Raw genomic sequence first — 26876 nt, forward strand, 5'->3', positions numbered from 1 at the left:
TGATCAGCTAAGGGCCCCTAGCCTTCCTCATTTTGCTTGTCGGCTTGGTTGCATTGCACATTTGCACCTAATTGTCTGTCCTATCCTTTCGTGCAAGCTACCATGCCTTTTCTAATCTACAAGATGTATCCAACGCGACCTGTCCGTTGCCTAGCAATCCCAAGGTTTCCATCCACCTTATTTTCCCCGCCCGTTTTGACTGAACCTCGCTTCATCTCCTTTGCTTCAGTCGGACAAACATTCAGTTATTTGCATCAAAATCTGTCTCAGTCCATCTCTAAGAGGCAAGGATGGTTCAGATCGGTCCCTGAACTATCCATAAGATGACTGCGTCCCCAGGTATACAAGTGTGTCGTGAGAAATTCAAAGTGTGTTCTGTTACCTGACAAGTGACAATGTCTGCTCCTGAGTCCTGACCACTAGCAGGCTAGCAGAATGTTTACGAGGTTTCAGTCATGATTAATTAGATGTAGGTGCAGAGAAGAGAAGGGTTTATCCGGCCTCGGCATCCTGGGCTAGCTGGCAAACTTCCCTTCTCGCCCAGGGGCGGTTCCAACCAGTTCTGATGCAGGACGCACCAGAGGGTAAAAAAAAAGGTGTTAGATTGTGGAACACGTGAAATATCAGCAATACACAAACTACAAACTACACAGAAATATGAGATTGTACAACAAAAGGCTTCGGCTTCTTGGACAATCTAGCTTCACCAGTTTGTTGTCTTCGTATCCAGGCTAATTGGACCTCAGCTCTCTTCTCCCTAGAAAATGTCAGGAATAGATTGTGAGATGAATCGAATAGGTTGAACTCACATATTTATCCAGTTCCCGAAGCCAATATCATGTTATTTACATGCGTCCACATCCACAATCACAGAGCTGCGGCAACCAGCCTCCGGCCATTTCTAGAGTTACAGAACAAGCTTCAACATTGTGCAATAGCAGTCGCCCTGGTGACAAGATCCAGTAGGTTTCTCCACCTCAGTAACATGACTTTGAGCATAGAACACGAATTTACTGTCAATCCTCGTATCAGGTTTGTATATTCTATTCTTATGAAACACACCGGGGTTGGGTTAACTTTGATTTCAGGTGTGGCGGCTGGGGAGGGCAACCTGCCAATGTCTGAAAGTTCACTTAGGAAGAGATGACATAACTAGCATTCAAAGGATTAATCCACCAACTATTCCAGTATAGGGCAGGCGTGTGCTGCTGAGCATTCTAAGCATTTGTCAGATACCAGGTTATAAAAAATGTTGCACCACTTTCTTTTATTTCCTCAATAACATGGCCATACACAGATTAATTTTAATGTACTCGGTAATGCATTTGTTAGATACCAGCTCCAGCATACAGTAGAATGGAGAGAGATACACAGATTTATCGCTTTTTTTTCAAATGGGTTGCCCTTGCTAGTCTGAGAAGGTGGGATTACTTTGATTTCGTCCATCTGTTCCAGATTGGCTACAGGAGATCAAACTCAGAAAGAAAATTACATGAGTCTGCAAAACATGGCAAAAAAAAGAGAGTAGGACACTATAGCCTAACTGCATTCAAATCTCTGTTTCTTCAATCCATGTTGCACATTCTGATAGTGAGATTTGAATTTCATATGATCATTGTTCTATATGTGACAAGTTGGCTTCCAGTTCACTTCGATATGGTTTTACACTACCATAACAAGAAATAGATTCATAAAATTCTTGATTGGCAGTAATTTATAACAATCAATGCAGTAGCTCAAAGTCTGACCTTGCATAACCATACTTCTTGGTAGTCTCGTTGCATGAGCAACACAATCTTCCCAAGAAAATCCTACCAAGAACAAACATTAGCCAAGCAACACAATCTTCAGAAAACTACCTAGGCCAAACTACCAAGACTAATGTTGGCCGATGACATCACAGGCTCGTCTTCCCCAGTTGCTGTGGCTGCTGCAACACACCGAAGCCCTCGAAAGGGATGTCGCCGTTGAAGGCCCTGACGACATCAGGGATCTCGATCTCATGCGGTTGCACATACACCTTCAAGAAGCGTACCATGGTGGCCCCGAGCACCACAGGAACCTGATGATTCCCCTGTGGCTTCCCTTCCTTCCTCAGCAGGGCGAGCACCGCACACCTCCTGGAATGGCTCTCGAGGCTCCGCACTAGTATCTTGGGATACCTCGCGATATCTTCCAGGCTCAACCCCGCCTTCCCGACCAAGTATCCGATGCTTTCCTTTATCTTCTCCCCCGAAATCGCCATGGCGGGCGGGTACCGCCGCATCATTAATGTAACAATGTCCTTGTCGAAACCGAGGCTCTGGTAGACTGCAATCTTGGTCTCCAGTGTGGGGGTCTTCATCTTGGAAAGGATGACAAACATGTGGACGAAATTGGGGTGACCGGGTTCCATGCCAAAGTTCTTGACGGCCTGGACGATCTCTGCCAAGCGGTCGGGGCGCTGCAAGATGACGCCTGGATGGAGGGCGATGAGCCTGGAAACGTCCCCCGGGGGCACTCCGTGGACGTCCCGTAGCGCGGAAAGCACGAGGTTGAGAGTATTCTTGGGGCTGCAGCGGACAACGAACGGCATCTTGCGCAGCGCGGCCACGACGCGGGCATTGGAGCCGAGGATTTCGCGGAGAGACTCAAAGAGCGGGGCCAGGTGGTCCTGGATACTGCGGTGGAGGACGACGGGGCTGAGGGAGACGAGCTTGGGGAGGAGCGGCGCGCTGATGCCGACGGAGGCGAAAAAGTCGAGCTTGGGCTGGAGTGTCTTGGTGGGGTTGGAGATGAGGATGATGGGGAACTTGCGGACGGTGGCGGAGATGTCAGCGTCGGAGAAACCGTACCGGCGGAGGAGATCGAGGACGGCGTCGGCCTGCGCGGTGGAATCCGGGGAGACGAGGCGGATGGAGTCCGCGGCGCGGGCGGCGGCGGCGGGGGAGAGGGCGCAGGTCGATTCCAGGTAGAGTACCGTGGGGTCGGCAGCGGCGGAAGCGGTGGCGGTGGAGAAGGCCGCAGCGAGGTAGCGGACAGGGAGAGGGAAGAAGCGGCGGCGGGCCGCGGACAGCATTGGGGAAACTCGCAGTGGGACAGCAAGCAGGACGGGGCGACGGGAGTCCAACTGGGACGAGGACTGACGCTGTTTAGGGTTCAAGGGCTGGGAGCAGCATTTGTGAAGTCTGTTTTTTTTCAAAGAGAACAGCCCAAGATGAAAACCAGTGCATCGACGCTTACAAGGATCTGCTGGGATTACCAGCTCAACATTACAGCATTGGAGGATAACAGGCAGCGCTAACTAGGAACTAGGAAGAGATCTTGAGGCCAGCGAAGTGGCGAAGAAAATCCTGCTGAGAGGACGCGACGGCGACACTATCAGACCTCCCAAGAAGAAACAGAGCACGCCCATGACCGAAGGAGCTTAGTTGACTTCATAATTCGAGATTCTGAATGAGGAGAGCTTGAATGCGATGCCTCCAAGGAGGAAGACGGCGCCCAAGGGCGTCGACGTTGCCTGCAGTGGTCAAGGCCTTGCTGAGCTTTCGCCCTAGCCCAAACACCACCCCCAAAGACGCAACCTTGACGCTTGTCCAACGACACACTGAGCTTTCTCCCCGACCGAAGAAGCACGCAAGTTTTGCAAGGAGGCGTGATCCAGCCACACGAAAGGAGGGACATTTGGTGGCGCCTCCAAGAAGGTAAATGGCGTCAAGGACGTCATCATCACCCGCACCGGCCGTAGCCTTGCATGGTCCTGTCTCATACCAATAGCCGGCCAACGCCATGAGACCGTAGAAAGGAACCATAAACCAGACACCGCCGACAACACCTCCTCAAGTGTTGCCGGCTCAAGGAGATGGGGAGACCCAATCCCAGGAGTCACCTACTCCAAGCTCATCGTTGACACCGACCGCACCAATCAAGCAAGCAAGATCTCCAAGATCGCGCGATGGCCTGTCCACTCCGCCTTAGTCCATCCCATCCCACAGATTGACCCGACAAAGCTCGGATCTGGGGAAATATGGTTCATTTTCCGCGGAAATGACCCAGCACCTCGTCAAGATCATGGCGAGGCGACAGCGAGAGACATGTGCTACACATCACCACCTCCGCATCACCCGAGTGACCGCGGCTGGTAACAGTCCAGCACCAGGCAACGTTGTCCACCCCTGGAGCAGCGCCGCCGCCCGAGCCCACCTGATATGGGGTGGCTGATGTCTACGTTCCCCCTCCTTTCCTGTAGACAGTGTTGGGCCTCCAAGAGCAGAGGTTTGTAGAACAGCAGCAAGTTTTCCCTTAAATGGATCACCCAAGGTTTATCGAACTCAGGGAGGAAGAGGTCAAAGATATCCCTCTCATGCAACCCTGCAACCACAAAGCAAGAAGTCTCTTGTGTCCCCAACACACCTAATATGTGCACTAGTTCGGCGAAGAGATAGTGAAATACAGGTGGTATGAATATATATGAGCAGTAGCAACGGTGCCAGAAAATAGCTTGCTGGCGTGTAGTTGATGGTGGTAGTATTGCAGCAGTAGTAACACAGTGAAACAGTAAACAAGCAGTAGTAACGCAGCAGTATTTAGGAACAAGGCCTAGGGATTAGACTTTCACTAGTGGACACTCTCAACATTGATCACATAACAGAATAGATAAATGCATACTCTACACTCTCGTTGGATGATGAACGCATTGCGTAGGATTACACGAACCCTCAATGCCGGAGTTAACAAGCTCCACAATTTGTTCATATTTAAGTAACCTTATAGTGTAAGATAGATCAAAAGACTAAACCAAGTACTAACATAGCATGCACACTGTCACCTTCATGCATATGTAGGAGGCATAGATCACATCAATATTATCATAGCAATAGTTAACTTCGCAATCTACAAGAGATCATGATCATAGCATAAACCAAGTACTAACACGGTGCACACACTGTCACCTTTACACACGTGCAGGAGGAATAGAACTACTTTAATAACTTTGCTAGAGTAGCACATAGATAAATTGTGATACAAACTCATATGAATCTCAATCATGTAAAGCAGCTCATGAGATTATTGTATTGAGGTACATGGGAGAGATGAACCACATAGCTACCTGCAGACAGCCCCGAGCCTCGATGGAGAACTACTCCTCCTCAGGGGAGCAGCAGCGGTGATGAAGATGGCGGTGGAGATGGCAGCGGTGTCGATGGAGAAGCCTTCCGGGGGCACTTCCCCGCTCCGGCAGGGTGCCGGAACAGAGACTCCTGTCCCCCAGATCTTGGCCTCGCGATGGCGGCGGCTCTGGAAGGTTTCTGTGGTTTTCGTCGTACGTATCAGGGTTTTCGACCCAGGGGCATTATATAGGCGAAGAGGCGGCGCAGGAGGGTCGAAGGGGCGACGACACCATAGGGCGGCGCGGCCAGGGCCGGGGCCGCGCCGGCCTCGGGTCTGGGGGCCCAGTGCCCCCCTCCGGTCCGTCCCGGGTGCTCGGCATGCGTCCGGTGAAAATAGGATCTTGGGCGTTGCTTTCGTCCGAGTCCGAGAATATTTCGTTACTAGGATTTCTGAAACCAAAAGCAGAAACAAAGAATCGGCACTTCGGCATCTTGTTAATAGGTTAGTTCCAGAAAATACACGAATATGACATAAAGTGTGCATAAAACATGTAGATAACATCAATAATGTGGCATGGAACATAAGAAATTATCGATACGTCGGAGACGTATCAGCATCCCCAAGCTTAGTTCTCGTCGAAGCGAGGTAAAACGATAACACAGATAATTTCTGGAGTGACATGCCATCATAACCTTGATCATACTATTTGTAAAGCATATGTAGTGAATGCAGTGATCAAAACAATGGTAATGACATGAGTAAACAACTGAATCATAAAGCAAAGACTTTTCATGAATAGCACTTCAAGACAAGCATCAATAAGTCTTGCATAAGAGTTAACTCATAAAGCAATAATTCAAAGTAAAGACATTGAAGCAACACAATGGAAGATTAAGTTTCAGCGGTTGCTTTCAACTTGTAACATGTATATCTTATGGATAGTTGTCAATGCAAAGCGATATAACAAGTGCAATAAGCAAGTATGTAAGAATCAATGCACAGTTCACACAAGTGTTTGCTTCTTGAGGTGGAGAGAAATAGGTGAACTGACTCAACATTGAAAGTAAAAGAATGGTCCTCCATAGAGGAAAAGCATCGATTGCTATATTTGTGCTAGAGCTTTGATTTTGAAAACATGAAACAATTTTGTCAACGGTAGTAATAAAGCATATGCATCATGTAAATTATATCTTATAAGTTGCAAGCCTCATGCATAGTGTACTAATAGTGCCCGCACCTTGTCCTAATTAGCTTGGACTACCGGATCATCACAATGCACTGTTTTAACCAAGTGTCACAAAGGGGTACCTCTATGCCGCCTGTACAAAGGTCTAAGGAGAAAGCTCGCATTGGATTTCTCGCTATTGATTATTCTTCAACTTAGACATCCATACCGGGACAACATAGACAACAGATAATGGACTCCTCTTTTATGCATAAGCATGTAACAACAATTAATAATTTTCTCATATGAGATTTGAGGATATATGTCCAAAACTGAAACTTCCACCATGGATCATGGCTTTAGTTAGCAGCCCAATGTTCTTCTCTAACAATATGCATGCTTAACCATAAGGTGGTAGTTCTCTCTTACTTCAGACAAGACGGACATGCATAGCAACTCACATGAAATTCAACAATGAATAGTTGATGGCGTCCCCAGTGAACATGGTTATCGCACAACAAGCAACTTAATAAGAGATAAAGTGCATAATTACATATTCAAGACCACAATAGTTTTTAAGCTATTTGTCCCATGAGCTATATATTGCAAAGGTGAATGATGGAATTTTAAAGGTAGCACTCAAGCAATTTACTTTGGAATGGCGGAAAATACCATGTAGTAGGTAGGTATGGTGGACACAAATGGCATAGTGGTTGGCTCAAGTATTTTGGATGCATGAGAAGTATTCCCTCTCGATACAAGGTTTAGGCTAGCAAGGCTATTTGAAACAAACACAAGGATGAACCGGTGCAGCAAAACTCACATAAAAGACATATTGAAAACATTATAAGACTCTACACCGTCTTCCTTGTTGTTCAAACTCAATACTAGAAATTATCTAGACCTTAGAGAGACCAAATATGCAAACCAAATTTTAGCATGCTCTATGTATTTCTTCATTAATAGGTGCAAAGTATATGATGCAAGAGCTTAAACATGAGCACAACAATTGCCAAGTATCACATTACCCAAGACATTAATAGCAATTACTACATGTATCATTTTCCAATTCCAACCATATAACAATTAACGAAGCAGTTTCAACCTTCGCCATGAAAATTAAAAGCTAAGAACACATGTGTTCATACGAACCAGCGGAGCGTGTCTCTCTCCCACACAAGCATTTATTCAACAAAAACAAAAACAAGAAACATACTGACGCTCCAAGAAAAGCACATAAGATGTGACCGAATAAAAATATAGTTTCAAGAGAAGGAACCTGATAATTTGTCGATGAAGAAGGGGATGCCTTGGGCATCCCCAAGCTTAGACGCTTGAGTCTTCTTGATATATGCAGGGGTGAACCACCGGGGCATCCCCAAGCTTAGAGCTTTCACTCTTCTTGATCATAGTATATCATCCTCCTCTCTTGACCCTTGAAAACTTCCTTCACACCAAACTTCTCATAAACTTCATTAGAGGGGTTAGTACATAATCAAAAACTCACATGTTCAGAGGTGACACAATCATTCTTAACACTTCTGGACATTGCTCAAAGCTAGTGGAGTTTAATGGAACAAAGAAATCCATCCCACATAGCAAAAGAGGCAATGCGAAATAAAAGGCAGAATCTGTCAAAACAGAACAGTCCGTAAAGACGAATTTTTAATAAATACTTCCGTTGCTCAGATCAGAAAACTCAAAACTAATAAAAGTTGCGTACATATCTGAGGAACACGCACGTAAATTGGCATATTTTTCTGATTTTTCTACAGAGAAAACAGCCTAGATTCGTGACAGATAGAAATCTATTTCTGCGCAGAAATCCAAATCTAGTATCAACCTTCGATTAGAGGCTTCACTTGGCACAACAAAACACAAAACTAAGATAAGGAGAGGTTGCTACAGTAGTAAACAACTTCCAAGACACAAATATAAAACAAAATACTGTAGCAAAATAACACATGGGTTATCTCCCAAGAAGTTCTTTCTTTATAGCCATTAAGATGGGCTTAGCAGTTTTAATGATGCACTCGCAAGAAATAGTATTTGAAGCAAAAGAGAGCATCAAGAGGCAAATACAAAACACATTTAAGTCTAACATGCTTCCTATGCATAGGGATCTTGTAAATAAACAAGTTCATGAAGAGCAAAGTAACAAGCATAGGAAGATAAAACAAGTATAGCTTCAAAAATTTCAGCACATAGAGAGGTGTTTTAGTAACATGAAAATTTCTACAACCATATTTTCCTCTCTCATAATAATATTCAGTAGCATCATGAGCAAACTCAACAATATAACTATCACATAAAGCATTCTTATCATGAGTCTCATGCATAAAATTATTACTCTCCACATAAGCATAATCAATTTTATTAGTAATAGTGGGAGCAAATTCAACAAAGTAGCTATCATTATTATTCTCATCAAGTGTAGGAGGCATATTGTAATCATAATCAAATTTATCCTCCATAACAGGTGGTACCAAAAGACCACTATCATTATAATTATCATAAATAGGAGGTAAAGTATCATCAAAGAAAATTTTCTCCTCAATGCTTGGGGGACTAAATAGATCATGAAAACCAGCTTCCCCAAGCTTAGAACTTTCTATATCATTATCAACAATGGTGTTCAAAGCGTTCATACTAATATTACTACCAGCATGCAAATAAGATTCCATAGGTTTTTTAATTTTCGCATCAAACAATCCATGTTTTAAATCAGGAAATAGCAATAGAAGCTCATTTTTGTCCATTATGCCAAACTAGTGTAAACAAGAAACAAAAAGATGCAATTGCAGGATCTAAAGGAAATAGCTTCGAGTACTTACAGCGCCGGGAAGTAGCTTAGTAGCCGAGATCCGGAGTGTGAGTACCTTTTACCTTTCCTCCCCGGCAACGGCGCCAGAAAATAGCTTGATGTCTACGTTCCCCCTCCTTTCCTGTAGACAGTGTTGGGCCTCCAAGAGCAGAGGTTTGTAGAACAGCAGCAAGTTTTCCCTTAAGTGGATCACCCAAGGTTTATCGAACTCAGGGAGGAAGAGGTCAAAGATATCCCTCTCATGCAACCCTGCAACCACAAAGCAAGAAGTCTCTTGTGTCCCCAACACACCTAATAGGTGCACTAGTTCGGCGAAGAGATAGTGAAATACAGGTGGTATGAATATATATGAGCAGTAGCAACGGTGCCGTAAAAATAGCTTGCCGGCGTGTAGTTGATGGTGGTAGTATTGCAGCGAGTAGTAACACGGTGAAACAAGAAACAAGCGAGTAACGCAGCAGTATTTAGGAACAAGGCCTAGGGATTAGACTTTCACTAGTGGACACTCTCAACATTGATCACATAACAGAATAGATAAATGCATACTCTACACTCTCGTTGGATGATGAACGCATTGCGTAGGATTACACGAACCCTCAATGCCGGAGTTTACAAGCTCCACAATTTGTTCATATTTAAGTAACCTTATAGTGTAAGATAGATCAAAAGACTAAACCAAGTACTAACATAGCATGCACACTGTCACCTTCATGCATATGTAGGAGGCATAGATCACATCAATATTATCATAGCAATAGTTAACTTCGCAATCTACAAGAGATCATGATCATAGCATAAACCAAGTACTAACACGGTGCACACACTGTCACCTTTACACACGTGCAGGAGGAATAGAACTACTTTAATAACTTTGCTAGAGTAGCACATAGATAAATTGTGATACAAACTCATATGAATCTCAATCATGTAAAGCAGCTCATGAGATTATTGTATTGAGGTACATGGGAGAGATGAACCACATAGCTACCGGTACAGCCCCGAGCCTCGATGGAGAACTACTCCCTCCTCATGGGAGCAGCAGCGGTGATGAAGATGGCGGTGGAGATGGCAGCGGTGTCGATGGAGAAGCCTTCCGGGGGCACTTCCCCGCTCCGGCAGGGTGCCGGAACAGAGACTCCTGTCCCCCAGATCTTGGCCTCGCGATGGCGACGGCTCTGGAAGGTTTCTGTGGTTTTCGTCGTACGTATCAGGGTTTTCGACCCAGGGGCATTATATAGGCGAAGAGGCGGCGCAGGAGGGTCGAAGGGGCGACGACACCATAGGGCGGCGCGGCCAGGGCCTGGGCCGCGCCGGCCTATGGTCTGGGGGCCCAGTGCCCCCCCTCTGGTCCTTCCCGGGTGTTCTGGATGCTTCCGGTGAAAATAGGAACTTGGGCGTTGATTTCGTCCGATTCCGAGAATATTTCGTTACTAGGATTTCTGAAACCAAAAACAGCAGAAAACAACAACTGGCACTTCGGCATCTTGTTAATAGGTTAGTTCCAGAAAATGCACGAATATGACATAAAGTGTGCATAAAACATGTAGATAACATCAATAATGTGGCATGGAACATAAGAAATTATCGATACGTCGGAGACGTATCAGTGGCCCGATCTTCTCAGTAAGCAACGGTGGTGATGATGATCACGGGGTGATGGCAGCGGAGAAACACGACGATGTAGTGGATGATAACTTGTATGACGCAACGAGATCTCTCGATTGGTCCCTGTCGCCAATGCAACAGCTCTCAACCCTGCAAGATATTCGCAACTCCACACACTTGCGCACATAGCCGCCGACCATGAAGCGGTAAGTTGCAACCATCTAATTCTCAATGGAACAGCAGATCACACAAGACTTTTTCAGGATCTAAACAATATCAAGCAATATGGTGTAGGGATTCAATAGTTTTGCTAGAGCAAACAACTAAGAACTAGGGTTTATCTTAAACGTGGTCTAAAGCAGCTAGGGGGCGTCCTGGGCACTTATATAGGCGTCCGGGACGACTCCTGGTCGAAAAGATACAAAAATAACCGACCCAGAATAGATCTGGTCGAGACAGACTCGGACGAATCCGGTCTGGAATCCGGTCAACCGGGCCAGGGATCGGGCCGGCCGGTCTGGGATCCGGTCAACCGGGCGGCAACCGGATTGTTCGCAAAACTTCGTCCGGTTTGGCTCCGGTACGATGCGTCAGGTTGGCGCCCGGTCAACCGGGCCTGGGACCAGGCTGGCCGGTCTGGAGGCCGGTCTAACCGGGTGCTGGACCGGCCTGGATGCCGACTTCACCTCTCGCGCATGCCTCCCGCTCCTCCCTCGCGCGTCCATGAGATATCTTTATGTCCAGCTCCATGTCCAGCTTCACGTCCATCTTGACGTCCGTCTTCATGTCCAGCTGCTCCTCTACTCCTCATGTGATGCTCGTCTCCTCTTGATACCTGATGATACATAAGTAATAGGACTTAGGCAGTATAAAGTTCTCATCAATCAAAGTACCGTTTAGAAACAAGTTCACCTGTTGTTTAAGTAGCTTCGCACGAGCCCTTGTAATTGGTCCAATCCGAACTTCATTGGACTTGAGCTTCACAGCAGGTTCATCTTCATTTATCAATGACGGAGGTAGTGGTGTAGTAGGGATGTCCTCATCATCTCCCCCCTTCAAAAGGCGTCGACCCCGACGCTCCAAGGTCTTCTCCGTCATATGGTGTCAAATCAGCAACATTGAAAGAATTACTGACACCAAACTCATCAACTGGAAGATCTATCGAGTATGCATTATCATTAATCTTGGCAAGCACTTTGTAATGACCAGCACCACGAGGCTTCAACTTAGACTTCCGCAGCTTCGGGAACCTATCCTTGCAAAAATGTACCCAGACCATATCACCAGGCTTGAACAACATCTCTTTGCGCTTCTTATTCATCCTTGCAGCATTGCTCTTGCCTTTCTTCTCTATCAACTCTTTAGTCTTCACATGGATTTTCCGCACAAAATCTGCCCTCTTGGATGCCTCCATATTAACTCTCTCATGTATGGGCAAAGGCAACAATTCAAGTGGAGTAATGAGTTTAAAACCATACACCACCTCAAAAGGACATAGCTCCGTGGTAGAATGTACCGCCCTGTTGTAAGCAAACTCTACATGCGGCAAACACTCTTCCCACTCCTTCAGGTTCTTCTTGATCATGGATCTCAACAGTTGTGACAAGGTTCTATTCACCACCTCAGTTTGACCATCAGTTTGGGGATGACAAGTAGTACTGAACATTAGCTTTGTCCCTAGCTTTCTCCAAAGTGTCTTCCAGAAGTAGCTCATGAACTTCACATCACGATCAGAAACAATAGTCTTCGGGACTCCATGTAGTCGAACAATCTCCCTGAAAAACAGGTTAGCAATATGCGACACATCGTCGCTTTTGTGGCAGGAAATAAAGTGTGACATTTTAGAAAATCTGTCCACTACCACAAATATAGAATCATGGCCTCTTTTAGTACGCGGCAAACCCAACACAAAATCCATACTAATATCTTCCCAAGGTGTAGTAGGGGCCGGTAATGGAGTATACAAACCGTGAGGCTTCAGCTTGGACTTGGACTTGTTGCAAGTAATGCACCTCTTCACATACCTGTCCACATCCCGCCTCATCTTTGGCAAATAAAAATGATCAGCGAGCATGAGTAGCGTCTTCTCACGCCCAAAGTGACCCATTAAACCTCCAGCATGTGATTCCTGCAATAAGAGCAAACGCACAGACGATTCTGGAACACATAGTTTGTTAGCTCGAAACAAGAACCCATCATGTATGTGATATTTTTCCCATGCTTTACCAAGAGCACATAAGCGATATGGTTCAGCAAAATCATGATCCGTAGCATACAAATCACATAGCACTTCTAATCCAGGAATTTTAACATCAAGTTGAGTTAATAGCATATTCTTCCTAGATAGAGCATCAGCAACAATGTTATCTTTTCCCTTCTTATGCTTAATAATGTATGGAAAAGACTCAATGAACTCAACCCACTTAGCAAGATGCCTATGCAAAGTAGATTGGGCTTTCAGATATTTCAAAGCTTCATGATCAGAATATATGATAAATTCTTTTGGCCACAAATAATGTTGCCAAACCTCAAGAACTCTAATTAAAGCATACAATTCTTTATCATATATTGGATAGTTCAACTTAGCACCAGAAAGTTTCTCAAAAAATATGCAATTGGGCGACCCTCTTGCATCAACACACCACCAATTCCAATACCACTAGCATCACATTCAATCTCAAATTGCTTATTGAAATCAGGAAGTGCAAGCAACGGTGCAGAAGTTAACAATCGTTCCAGTTCATCAAAAGCATGATCTTGAGCAACGCCCCACTCAAATGCAACACCCTTTTTAGTCAATTCATTCAAAGGTGCAGCAATAGTAGAAAAATTGGGCACAAAACGGCGATAAAACCCAACAAGACCATGAAAACTTCTAACTTGACTCACATTCATGGGAGTAGGCCAATTTTGAATAGCTTCAATTTTAGACACATCTACTTCTACTCCATGCTTAGAGACAACATAACCCAGAAATATGACCTTATCTTTGCAAAATGTGCACTTCTCAAGATTACCATAGAGTTTACTATCACGCAACACTTGCAAAACATGTCGAATATGTATAATATGATCAGATTCATTGTGGCTGTAAATTAATATGTCATCAAAATACACAACCACAAACTTGCCAATAAATTCTCGCAAAACATGGTTCATCAGTCTCATGAAAGTGCTAGGTGCATTAGTCAAACCAAAAGGCATTACTAACCACTCATATAAACTAAATTTTGTTTTAAAGGCGGTTTTCCACTCATCCCCTTCTTTCATCCTAATTTGATGATAACCACTACGCAAATCAATTTTAGAGAACACAGCAGCACCACTCAATTCATCTAGCATATCCTCTAAACGGGGAATAGGGTGACGATATCGAAAAGTGATATATATTGTTTATAGCTCTACAATCTACGCACATACGCCATGTACCATCTTTCTTAGGAACAAGAATAACAGGAACAACACAAGGACTAAGACTTATGCGAATATAACCTTTGTCGAGTAGCGCTTGTACTTGCTTCTGTATCTCCTTCATCTCTTCGGGGTTCGTTCTATATGGTGCCCGATTGGGTAGCGAAGCTCCGGGAATTAAGTCGATTTGATGCTCAATACCTCGCGATGGTGGAAGTCCTGCGGGTACCTCATCCGGAAACACGTCGCCAAATTTCTGCAAAACATTAGAAACACCAAGAGGAAGAGGGGTCATGTCGTTAGAAATCAAAACCGTACCCCTGTACAAGAGCACAAGAGGCATGGCTGTAGGATCCTCACTAAATTTTCTCATGTCTTATTTGGTGGCTAATGAGACTAAGGAATTCACTCTCTCACTTTTCGTTATATCACTCACAACATTACAATTCTCTCGCCTATCTAAAGAAGCATCCTCCAAGTTGACTTCAACTTTCTGACGAGACTCATTGACAATTTGCCGTGGTGTCATAGGCTGTAAACTAATTTTCTTGCCCTTGAACTCCAAGTGATATGTATTGGCACGGCCATTGTGTTGCACAGAACGGTCATAGAGCCAAGGCCGACCCAATAGTAGGTGACACACCGTCATAGGAACGACATCAAAATCAATGCAATCCTTATACGGTCCAATAGCAAACTCAACACGCACCATGTGGTTTACCTTCATCTCACCATTGTCGCTCAACCACTGAATATAATATGGATGCGGGTGCGGTAGATACTTCAACTTCAGCTTGGTACACAACTCCTTGCTTGCTAAATTGCGGCAACTCCCGCCATCAATAATGACCTTGCAAGCCTTGTCAGGACCAACTAAAGCCTTTGTTTGGAATAAATTGCAGCGCTGAGTAGATGCACTAGGCAACACATTAAGAGCACGCTGCGACACAACAATGGTGCGAGCATCAGACGGATATGCATCTTCACCATCAGTGTCATAGTCATCATCTTCTGGAGCATTAGGATCAACATCATCTCCAGTCTCGTACTCATTGTCCTCATTGATAATCATGACTTTACGGTTAGGACAATCTCTCTTGAAGTGACCCTTGCCACCACATGTATGACAAGCCATATCACGGTTACGCGCAGTAGACACAGGAGAGCCACTCGTACTTGCAGCAGATTCGGACTTCTTTGTGTTGGACACATTGGAGACCGGCTTACTAGGCGGAGTAGAGTAAGGTGCGGAGCGCGTCGAAGGCGCCGGCGCCGTAGATGGGGCCGCGCGGGGTGTGTAACGCCCAGCTCCTGTAGCTCGACCTTTGATCTTTGCTTCGTCAGCCAATTGTGATTCAGCTTCTCGTGCATGATGTAACAATTGATTCATATTGGTGTAGCTGTAGTGACGAAAAATCCCTTTGATATCATACTTCAAACCGTTGAGGAAACGCTGCATTGTCATCTCGAGAGACTTACGGACACGGCCACGCTGCATAAGCATCTCCATCTCCATGTAGTATTCATCCACAGTCTTCACACCTTGTCTCAATAGAGTCAGCTTATCATATATATTCCGCAAGTAATTTGTAGGCACAAAGCGAGAAGTCATCGCCTCCTTCATGGCACGCCATGTGCGTATAGGCTGCTCACGATCCTCTTCGCGGTTATGAACAAAAGCATCCCACCAACGCAAAGCATAGCCATCAAATTCGGAAGAAGCAAGCTTGATCTTCCGATCTTCAGTATAATGTGGATATAAGCTCCACAACTTCTCAATCTTGAGCTCCCAAATGAGGTATTCTTCAACATCATCTCCTCCTTCAAACTTGGGTATAGAAAACTTGGGCTTACCCAAACCATCTTCCTCATCTTGTCCACGACCATTGCGGCCAAGTGGAACCCAACCGCGAGGACGATTACCACGTGGCGCATCACGAGCATTGTGGGCGTCATCTTGAAGCTCAGGATCATCGTCATCTTCTTGTTGTTGTTGCGCAGTGATACGCGTACAGCACGCGACCGTTGGGAACCCCAAGAGGAAGGTGTGATGCGTACAGCGGCAAGTTTTCCCTCAGTAAGAAACCAAGGTTTATCGAACCAGTAGGAGCCAAGAAGCACGTTGAAGGTTGATGGCGGCGAAGTGTAGTGCGGCGCAACACCAGGGATTTCGGCGCCAACGTGGAACCTGCACAACACAACCAAAGTACTTTGTCCCAACGTAACAGTGAGGTTGACAATCTCACCGGCTTGCTGTAACAAAGGATTAGATGTATAGTGTGGATGATGATTGTTTGCAGAGAACAGTAGAACGAGTATTGCAGTAGATTGTATTCGATGTTAAGAATGGACCGGGGTCCACAGTTCACTAGAGGTGTCTCTCCGATAAGAATAAGCATGTTGGGTGAACAAATTACAGTTGGGCAATTGACAAATAAAGAGGGCATGACCATGCACATACATGTTATGATGAGTATTGTGAGATTTAATTGGGCATTACGACAAAGTACATAGACCGCTATCCAGCATGCATCTATGCCTAAAAAGTCCACCTTCAGGTTATCATCCGAACCCCCTCCAGTATTAAGTTGCAAACAACAGACAATTGCATTAAGTATGGTGCGTAATGTAATCAACAAATACATCCTTAGACACAACATTGATGTTTTATCCCTAGTGGCAACAGCACATCCACAACCTTAGAGGTTTCTGTCACTCCCCCAGATTTAATGGAGACATGAACCCACTATCGAGCATAAATACTCCCTCTTGGAGTTACAAGCAAAAACTTGGCCAGAGCCTCTACTAGTAACAGAGAGCATGCAAGATCATAAACAACACATAGATAGATTGATAATCAACATAGCATAGTATTCCATATTCATCAGATCCCAACAAACACAATATGTAGCATTACAGATAGATGATCTTGATCATGTTAGGCAGCTCACAAGATCCAACAATGATAGCACAATTAGGAGAAGACGACCATCTAGCTACTGCTATGGACCCATAGTCCAGGGGTAGACTACTCACACATCACTCCGGAGGCGACCATGGCGGTGAAGAGTCCTCCGGGAGATGATTCCCCTCTCCGACAGGGTGCCAGAGGCGATCTCCTGAATTCCCTGAGATGGGATTGGCGGCGGCGGCGTCTCTGGAAGGTTTTCCGTATCGTGGCTCTCGGTACTGGAGTTATTATCGACGAAGGCTTAAGTAGGCGGAAGAGGTAGGTTTAGGGGCGCCACGAGGGGCCCACACAACAAAGCCATGCGGCCAGGGGCTGGGCCGCGCCGCCCTAGTGTGGCCTCGCCTCGTCGCCCCACTTCGTATCTCCCCCGGTGTTCTGGAAGCTTTGTGGAAAAATAAGATCCTGGGCGTTGATTTCGTCCAATTCTGAGAATATTTCCTTACTAGGATTTCTGAAACCAAAAATAGCAGAAAATAGCAACTGGCTCTTCGGCATCTCGTTAATAGGTTAGTGCCGGAAAATGCATAAATATAACATAAAGTATGTATAAAACATGTAGGTATCATCAATAAAGTAGCATGGAACATAAGAAATTATCGATACGTTGGAGACGTATCAGCATCCCCAAGCTTAGTTCCCTCGTCATTCCAGTAGGTAAACGATAACAAAGATAATTTCTGAAGTGACATGCCATCATAATCTTGATCATACTATTGTAAGCACATGTAATGAATGCAGCGATCCAAGAAAATGGTAAATTTAATGAGTAAACAATTGAATCATATAGCAAAGACTTTTCATGAATAGTACTTTCAAGACAAGCATCAATGAGTCTTGCATAAGAGTTAACTCATAAAGCAATAAATTCAAAGTAAAGGTATTGAAGCAACACAAAGGAAGATTACGTTTTAGCGGTTGCTTTCAACTTGTAACATGTATATCTCATGGATATTGTCAACATAAAGTAATATAATAAGTGCAATATGCAAGTATGTAGGAATCAATGCACAGTTCACACAAGTGTTTGCTTCTTGAGATGGAGAGAAATAGGTGAAATGACTCAACATAAAAGTAGAAGAAAGGCCCTTCGACGAGGGAAGCATCGATTGCTATATTTGTGCTAGAGCTTTGATTTTGAAAACAAGAAACAATTTTGTCAACGGTAGTAATAAAGCATATGTATCATGTAAATCATATCCTACAAGTTGCAAGCCTCATGCATAGTATACTAATAGTGCCCGCACCTTGTCCTAATTAGCTCGGATTACCTGGATTATCACCGCAATACATATGTTTTAACCAAGTGTCACAAAGGGGTACCTCTATGCCACTTTGTACAAAGGTCTAAGGAGAAAGCTCGCATTGGATTTCTCGCTTTTGATTATTCTCAACTTAGACATCCATACCGGGACAACATAGACAACAGATAATGGACTCCTCTTTAATGCTTAAGCATTCAACAACAATTAATATTCTCATATGAGATTGAGGATATTTGTCCAAAACTGAAACTTTCACCATGGATCATGGCTTTAGTTAGCGGCCCAATGTTCTTCTCTAACAATATGCATGCTCAAACCATTCAACTCATGGTAAATCGCCCTTACTTCAGACAAGACGGACATGCATAGCAACTCACATGATATTCAACAAAGAGTAGTTGATGGCGTCCCCAGGAACATGGTTATCGCACAACAAGCAACTTATAAGAGATAAAATGCATAAGTACATATTCAATACCACAATAGTTTTTAGGCTATTTGTCCCATGAGCTATATATTGCAAAGATAAAGAATGGAAATTTTAAAGGTAGCACTTAAGCAATTTACTTTGGAATGGCGGAGAAATACCATGTAGTAGGTAGGTATGGTGGACACAAATGGCATAGTATTTGGCTCAAGGATTTTGGATGCATGAGAAGTATTCCCTCTCAATACAAGGCTTAGGCTAGCAAGGTTATTTGAAACAAACACAAGTATGAAGCGGTACAACAAAACTCACATAAAAGACATATTGTAAGTATTATAAGACTCTATACCGTCTTCCTTGTTGTTCGACCCTTCCTAGAAAATATCTAGACCTTAGAGAGACCAATTATGCAAACCAAATTTTAGCAAGCTCTATGTATTTCTTCATTAATAGGTGCAAAGTATATGATGCAAGAGCTTAAACATGAGCACAACAATTGCCAAGTATCAAATTATTCAAGACATTCTACCAATTACCACATGTAGTATTTCCCGTTTCCAACCATATAACAATTTAACGAAGCAGATTCAACCTTCGCCATGAATATTATGAGTAAAGCCTAAGGACATATTTGTCCATATGCAACAGCGGAGCGTGTCTCTCTCCCACACAATGAATGCTAGGATCCAACTTTATTCAAACAAAACAAAAATAAAAACAAACAGACGCTCCATGCAAAGTACATAAGATGTGATGGAATAAAAATATAGTTTCACTAGAGGAACCTGATAATGTTGTCGATGAAGAAGGGGATGCCTTGGGCATCCACAAGCTTAGATGCTTGAGTCTTCTTGAAATATGCAGGGGTGAACCACCGGGGCATCCCCAAGCTTAGAGCTTTCACTCTCCTTGATCATATTGTATCATCCTCCTCTCTTGATCCTTGAAAACTTCCTCCACACCAAACTCAAAACAACTCATTAGAGGGTTAGTGCACAATAAAAATTCACATATTCAGAGGTGACATAATCATTCTTAACACTTCTGGATATTGCACAAAGCTACTGAAAGTTAATGGAATAGAAAAATCCATCAAGCATAGCAAAACAGGCAATGCGAAATAAAAGGCAGAATCTGTCAAAACAGGACAGTCCGTAAAGACGAATTTCTAAGAGGCACCAGACTTGCTCAAATGAAAATGCTCAAATTGAATGAAAGTTGTGTACATATCTGAGGATCACTCATGTAAATTGGCATAATTTTCTGAGTTACCTACAGAGAATTAGGCCCAGATTCGTGACAGCAAGAAATCTGTTTCTGCGCAGTAATCCAAATCTAGTATGAACCTTACTATCAAAGACTTTACTTGGCACAACAATGCAACAAAACTAATATAAGGAGAGGTTGCTACAGTAGTAACAACTTCCAAGACTCAAATATAAAACAAAAGTGCAGTAGTAACAACTTCCGAGACATACATGAACTTTTGCTCCTTACCCACATAAGCTTTCTCCTTAAATTTAATAGAAGAAAAGGTTGACCCCAATGTTCCCATAGCCTCTTCAAGTTCACTAATCCTTTGGGTTTGATTATCATGAATAGCACAAGCTTCTAAAATGACAATTCTCTGATTAATTCCACCTAGAGATTTATCAAGTTTATCAGTGCTATCAAGTAATTCCCCCAGTTTAGTCTCAATACTTGGGAGGTTTTGCTCTATGGTTTCCAACTTTTTCATGACATCTTCAAGAGAGGTTTCAATTTTAACTTCATTAACAGGTGGTATTCCAAATAGACTCTCAATAATGCAACTAGCTTCTAAAGCAGGAGTACTTAAAAATTTATCTCCTGCGAGACGATCAAGAACATACCTATTCCAGCTAGAGATACCAACATAAAAATTCCTGAGTAGGATAGTGGTGGAGTGTTTCTTAGAGCATCTATTATGGGCATCACTAATTCTATACCAAGCATCTTTTAAACATTCTCCCCCTTGTTGCTTAAACGAACGAACTTCAGCTTCAGGATTACTCATTTTAGCAATAGTAAATAAAACAAACTAGATAAAGTAAATGCAAGTAACTAATTTTTTTGTGTTTTTAATATAGCAAACAAGATAGCAAGTAAAGTAAAAATAGCAACTAATTTTGTGTGTGTTTTGATTTAGTGCAGCAAACAAAGAAGTAAATAAAATAACGCAAGACAAAAACAAAGTAAAGAGGTTTGGAAGTGGAGACTCCCCTTGCAGCGTGTCTTGATCTCCCCGGCAACGGCGTCAGAAAACAGTCTTGATACACGTACAGCACGCGACCGTTGGGAACCCCAAGAGGAAGGTGTGATGCGTACAGCGGCAAGTTTTCCCTCAGTAAGAAACCAAGGTTTATCGAACCAGTAGGAGCCAAGAAGCACGTTGAAGGATGATGGCGGCGAAGTGTAGTGCGGCGCAACACCAGGGATTCCGGCGCCAACGTGGAACCTGCATAACACAACCAAAGTACTTTGTCCCAACGTAACAGTGAGGTTGTCAATCTCACCGGCTTGCTGTAACAAAGGATTAGATGTATAGTGTGGATGATGATTGTTTGCAGAGAACAGTAGAACGAGTATTGCGGTAGATTGTATTCGATGTTAAGAATGGACCGGGGTCCACAGTTCACTAGAGGTGTCTCTCCGATAAGAATAAGCATGTTGGGTGAACAAATTACAGTTGGGCAATTGACAAATAAAGAGGGCATGACCATGCACATACATGTTATGATGAGTATTATGAGATTTAATTGGGAATTACGACAAAGTACATAGACCGCTATCCAGCATGCATCTATGCCTAAAAAGTCCACCTTCAGGTTATCATCCGAACCCCCTCCAGTATTAAGTTGCAAACAACAGACAATTGCATTAAGTATGGTGCGTAATGTAATCAACAAATACATCCTTAGATATAGCATTGATGTTTTATCCCTAGTGGCAACAGCACATCCACAACCTTAGAGGTTTCTGTCACTCCCCCAGATTTAATGGAGACATGAACCCACTATCGAGCATAAATACTCCCTCTTGGAGTTACAAGCAAAAACTTGGCCAGAGCCTCTACTAGTAACGGAGAGCATGCAAGATCATAAACAACACATAGATAGATTGATAATCAACATAGCATAGTATTCCATATTCATCAGATCCCAACAAACACAATATGTAGCATTACAGATAGATGATCTTGATCATGTTAGGCAGCTCACAAGATCCAACAATGATAGCACAATTAGGAGAAGACGACCATCTAGCTACTGCTATGGACCCATAGTCCAGGGGTAGACTACTCACACATCACTCCGGAGGCGACCATGGCGGTGAAGAGTCCTCCGGGAGATGATTCCCCTCTCCGGCAGGGTGCCGTAGGCGATCTCCTGAATCCCCCGAGATGGGATTGGCGGCGGCGGCGTCTCTGGAAGGTTTTCCGTATCGTGGCTCTCGGTACTGGAGTTATTATCAACGAAGGCTTAAGTAGGCGGAAGAGGTAGGTTTAGGGGCGCCACGAGGGGCCCACACCACAGGGCCACGCGGCCAGGGGCTGGGCCGCGCCGCCCTAGTGTGGCGTCGCCTCGTCGCCCCACTTCGTATCTCCCCCGGTGTTCTGGAAGCTTCGTGGAAAAATAAGATCCTGGGCGTTGATTTCGTTTAATTCCGAGAATATTTCCTTACTAGGATTTCTGAAACCAAAAACAAATTGAAAAACAAAGAATCGGCTCTTCGGCATCTCGTTAATAGGTTAGTGCCGGAAAATGCATAAATATGACATAAAGTATGTATAAAACATGTAGGTATCATCAATAAAGTAGCATGGAACATAAGAAATTATTGATACGTTGGAGACGTATCACGCGGTCAAATTCTCAACAGCTAAGCGCAATTCAGCAAGACTGCGTTGTACATCCGTCATTTGATCTTGCATTGTAGTGACGGTCACATGAGTAGCATCCAGCTTTTGGGAGATCTCGTCAATCTTCCCATTAAGCACCTCATCCTGAGCGCAGAATTCACGTCGCATCTCATTACGAAGAGCCTCATACTCCCTCCATGTGATGATATCTGCAGCACTTTTGTTTTCCTGGTTAACAATTTTATGATCACTAGCAGACATCGTTAGTAGATTAGTGCACTAAATCAAAAATATATATGGTGGTACTCTCACAACTCACTTAAAACTGATAAGAAAAGGAGATCTTACCGTTCCAAAGTAAATTAGTGTTGCTTACCACTTGTAGTAACAACTAGTGCACGGATGTAGCGAAGCGAATATCAAGGGTATAAGAACAAATCACACGACAAAGCAGGGTATATGTGGGGCTGTAGGTAGGCTACCTATTTGCACCAATAACAAGCTCTAGCGCTGACCGTAGACAACCAATGATACTCACACAAGGCGATATGATGGGGCAATGCAACTATATGTGGGAAAGGTTGCAATGCACAAGAGAGACGCTAGCAAAGCTCAACGAGACAGGCACAAGATTGCTCAACTACGCGTGCAGTAAACTAAACTTAGGCCTTCACTTGATTCAACTAGCACTTCACTTTTCTTTTTGGATTTTTTCTTTGTATAACACACGCAGCTATGTAGCTCTTTTTGCTTCTTTGCAATTTTCTCTTTTTTTTTTTGATTTTCTGACACAACTCCTTGATAACACGGCCAACAGAAAAATGCAAAGCACCTATAACCTAACGAGCAGCTTGTCGAGCGGTAAAACTAGTCTCTTCTGGGGAAGTTCCTAGTCACTTTATATCGAAAGGCTGTGTCTATGGTTGGGAACAAACACACTGTACGCTATGTGGACTCGGAAAACAAAAACTGACACTAGATGACAAAGTAACACAAGATGATAGAGTAAACTCAAACCCGAAAAGACTAGATGGAAAGAAAAGAGACGCAAAAACAACTACGAAAAGCAACTAAAACCTGAAATTAGTGCAATCTAAGGCTATGGCAAACCCTAACCATAACTTTTTATGGCTTTTTCTGGATAGGACAACACTCACAACTCAACTATGGGGTGGATTGTGGATGGCTTGCCGAGGAAAACTGGAAATCTGATACCAAGATGATATGGGGTGGCCCGATCTTCTCAGTAAGCAACGGTGGTGATGATGATCACGGGGTGATGGCAGCGGAGAAACACGACGATGTAGTGTATGATAACTTGTATGATGCAACGAGATCTCTCGATTGGTCCCTGTCGCCAATGCAACAGCTCTCAACCCTGCAAGATATTCGCAACTCCACACACTTGCGCACGTAGCCTTCGACCACGAAGCGGTAAGTTGCAACCGTCTAATTCCCAATGGAACAGCAGATCACACAAGACCTTTTCAGGATCTACACAATATCAAGCAATATGGTGTAGGGATTCAATAGTTTTGCTAGAGCAAACAACTAAGAACTAGGGTTTATCTTAAACGTGGTCTAAAGCAGCTAGGGGGGCGTCCTGGGCACTTATATAGGCGTTCGGGACGACTCCTGGTCGAAAAGATACAAAAATAACCGACCCAGAATAGATCTGGTCGAGACAGACTCGGACGAATCCGGTCTGGAATCCGGTCAACCGGGCCAGGGACCGGGCCGGCCGGTCTGGGATCCGGTCAACCGGGCGGCAACCGGATTGTTCGCAAAACTTCGTCCGGTTTGGCTCAGGTACGATGCGTCCGGTTGGCGCCCGGTCAACCGGGCCTGGGACCGGGCTGGCCGGTCTGGAGGCCGGTCTAACCTGGTGCTGGACCGGCCTGGACGCCAACTTCACCTCTCGCGCATGCCTCCCGCTCCTCCCTCGCGCGTCCATGAGATATCTTCATGTCCAGCTCCATGTCCAGCTTCACGTCCATCTTGACGTCCGTCTTCATGTCCAGCTGCTCCTCTACTCCTCGTGCGATGCTCGTCTCCTCTTGATACCTGATGATACATAAGTAATAGGACTTAGGCAGTATAAAGTTCTCATCAATCAAAGTACCGTTTAGACACAAGTTCACCTGTTGTTTAAGTAGCTTCGCACGAGCCCTTGTAATTGGTCCAATCTGAACTTCATTGGACTTGAGCTTCACAGCAGGTTCATCTTCATTTATCAATGACGGAGGTAGTGGTGTAGTAGGGATGTCCTCATCACCACCCCTAGAGCCGAGTGATGCTGGTGCGCAGTTAACGTGCCCGTTGGGAACCCCAAGAGGAAGGTGTGATGCGTACAGCAGCAAGTTTTCCCTCAGTAAGAAACCAAGGTTTATCGAACCAGCAGGAGCCAAGAAGCACGTTGAAGGTTGATGGTGGCGGAGTGTAGTGCGGCGCAACACCAGGGATTCCGGCGCCAACGTGGAACCTGCACAACACAACCAAAGTACTTTGTCCCAACGTAAAAGTGAGGTTGTCAATCTCACCGGCTTGCTGTAACAAAGGATTAGATGTATAGTGTGGATGATGATGTTTGCAGAAAACAGTAGAACGAGTATTGCAGTAGATTGTATTCGATGTAAAAGAATGGACCGGGGTCCACAGTTCACTAGAGGTGTCTCTCCCATAAGAATAAGCATGTTGGGTGAACAAATTACTGTTGGGCCCAACACAACCAAAGTACTTTGTCCCAACGTAACAGTGAGGTTGTCAATCTCACCGGCTTGCTGTAACAAAGGATTAGATGTATAGTGTGGATGATGATGTTTGCAGAAAACAGTAGAACAAGTATTGCAGTAGATTGTATTCGATGTAAAAGAATGGAACGGGGTCCACATTTCACTAGAGGTGTCTCTCCCATAAGAATAAGCATGTTGGGTGAACAAATTACAGTTGGGCAATTGACAAATAAAGAGGGCATGATCATGCACATACATGTTATGATGAGTAGTGTGAGATTTAATTGGGCATTACGACAAAGTACATAGACCGCTATCCAGCATGCATCTATGCCTAAAAAGTCCACCTTCAGGTTATCATCCGAACCCCCTCCAGTATTAAGTTGCAAACAACAGACAATTGCATTAAGTATGGTGCGTAATGTAATCAACAAATATATCCTTAGACATAGCATTGATGTTTTATCCCTAGTGGCAACAGCACATCCACAACCTTAGAACTTTCTGTCACTATCCCAGATTTAATGGAGGCATGAACCCACTATCGAGCATAAATACTCCCTCTTGGAGTTACAAGCAAAAAACTTGGCCAGAGCCTCTACTAGCAATGGAGAGCATGCAAGATCATAAACAACACATAGATGATAGATTGATAATCAACATAACATAGCATTCACTATTCATCGGATCCCAACAAACACAACATGTAGCATTACAGATAGATGATCTTGATCATGTTAGGCAGCTCACAAGATCCAACAATGATAGCACAATTAGGAGAAGACAACCATCTAGCTACTGCTATGGACCCATAGTCCAGGGGTGAACTACTCACACATCACTCCGGAGGCGACCATGGCGGTGAAGAGTCCTCCGGGAAATGATTCCCCTCTCCGACAGGGTGCCGGAGGCGATGTCCTGAATCCCCCGAGATGGGATTGGCGGCGGCGGCGTCTCTGGAAGGTTTTCCGTATCGTGGCTCTCGGTACTGGAACTATTATCGACGAAGGCTTAAGTAGGCGGAAGGGTAGGTCAGGGGGCGCCACGAGGGTCCCGCACGCCAGGGCCGCGCGGCCAGGAGGTGGGCCGCGCTGCCCTGTTGTGTGGCCGACTCGTCGCCCCACTTCGTATCTCCTCCGGTGTTCTGGAAGCTTCGTGGAAAAATAAGATCCTGGGCGTTGATTTCGTCCAATTCCGAGAATATTTCCTTACTAGGATTTCTGAAACCAAAAACAGCAGTAAAACAAAGAATCGGCTCTTCGGCATCTTGTTAATAGGTTAGTGCCGGAAAATGCATAAATATGACATAAAGTATGTATACAACATGTAGGTATCATCAATAAAGTAGCATGGAACATAAGAAATTATCGATACGTTGGAGACGTATCACCGAGCCCCCCAGATTGCCTAGGGCCGTCGCCCACCATCCAAGGCCACGCCGCCCCGCCACCCTCACGGCCGGAGATGCGAGCCAAACACGGCCGCCGCGTGAGGCAACGCCGAAGACA

At 44.5% G+C, this 26876-nt stretch overlaps 1 protein-coding gene across 1 annotated transcript; it reads right to left on the bottom strand.

Moving 5' to 3' along the window:
* Positions 1-586: 586 nt before the first annotated feature.
* Positions 587-3151, bottom strand: LOC127313851 (uncharacterized). Its single transcript, XM_051344324.2, has 2 exons — positions 1749-3151; positions 587-757 (listed from the first exon to the last, which is right to left on the bottom strand). The coding sequence occupies exon 1, from the start codon at positions 3056-3058 to the stop codon at positions 1898-1900; it is 1161 nt and encodes a 386-aa protein (XP_051200284.1). The 5' UTR covers positions 3059-3151; the 3' UTR covers positions 587-757; positions 1749-1897.
* Positions 3152-26876: the final 23725 nt, after the last annotated feature.

This window comes from Lolium perenne, chromosome 1 (genome assembly GCF_019359855.2).
Source record: "Lolium perenne isolate Kyuss_39 chromosome 1, Kyuss_2.0, whole genome shotgun sequence".
Classification (NCBI taxonomy): domain Eukaryota; kingdom Viridiplantae; phylum Streptophyta; class Magnoliopsida; order Poales; family Poaceae; genus Lolium; species Lolium perenne.

Bases quoted from the DNA above. Each gene is read 5' to 3' on its own strand.
- LOC127313851 (XM_051344324.2), bottom strand. From the start codon at position 3,058: ATGCTGTCCGCGGCCCGCCGCCGCTTCTTCCCTCTCCCTGTCCGCTAC.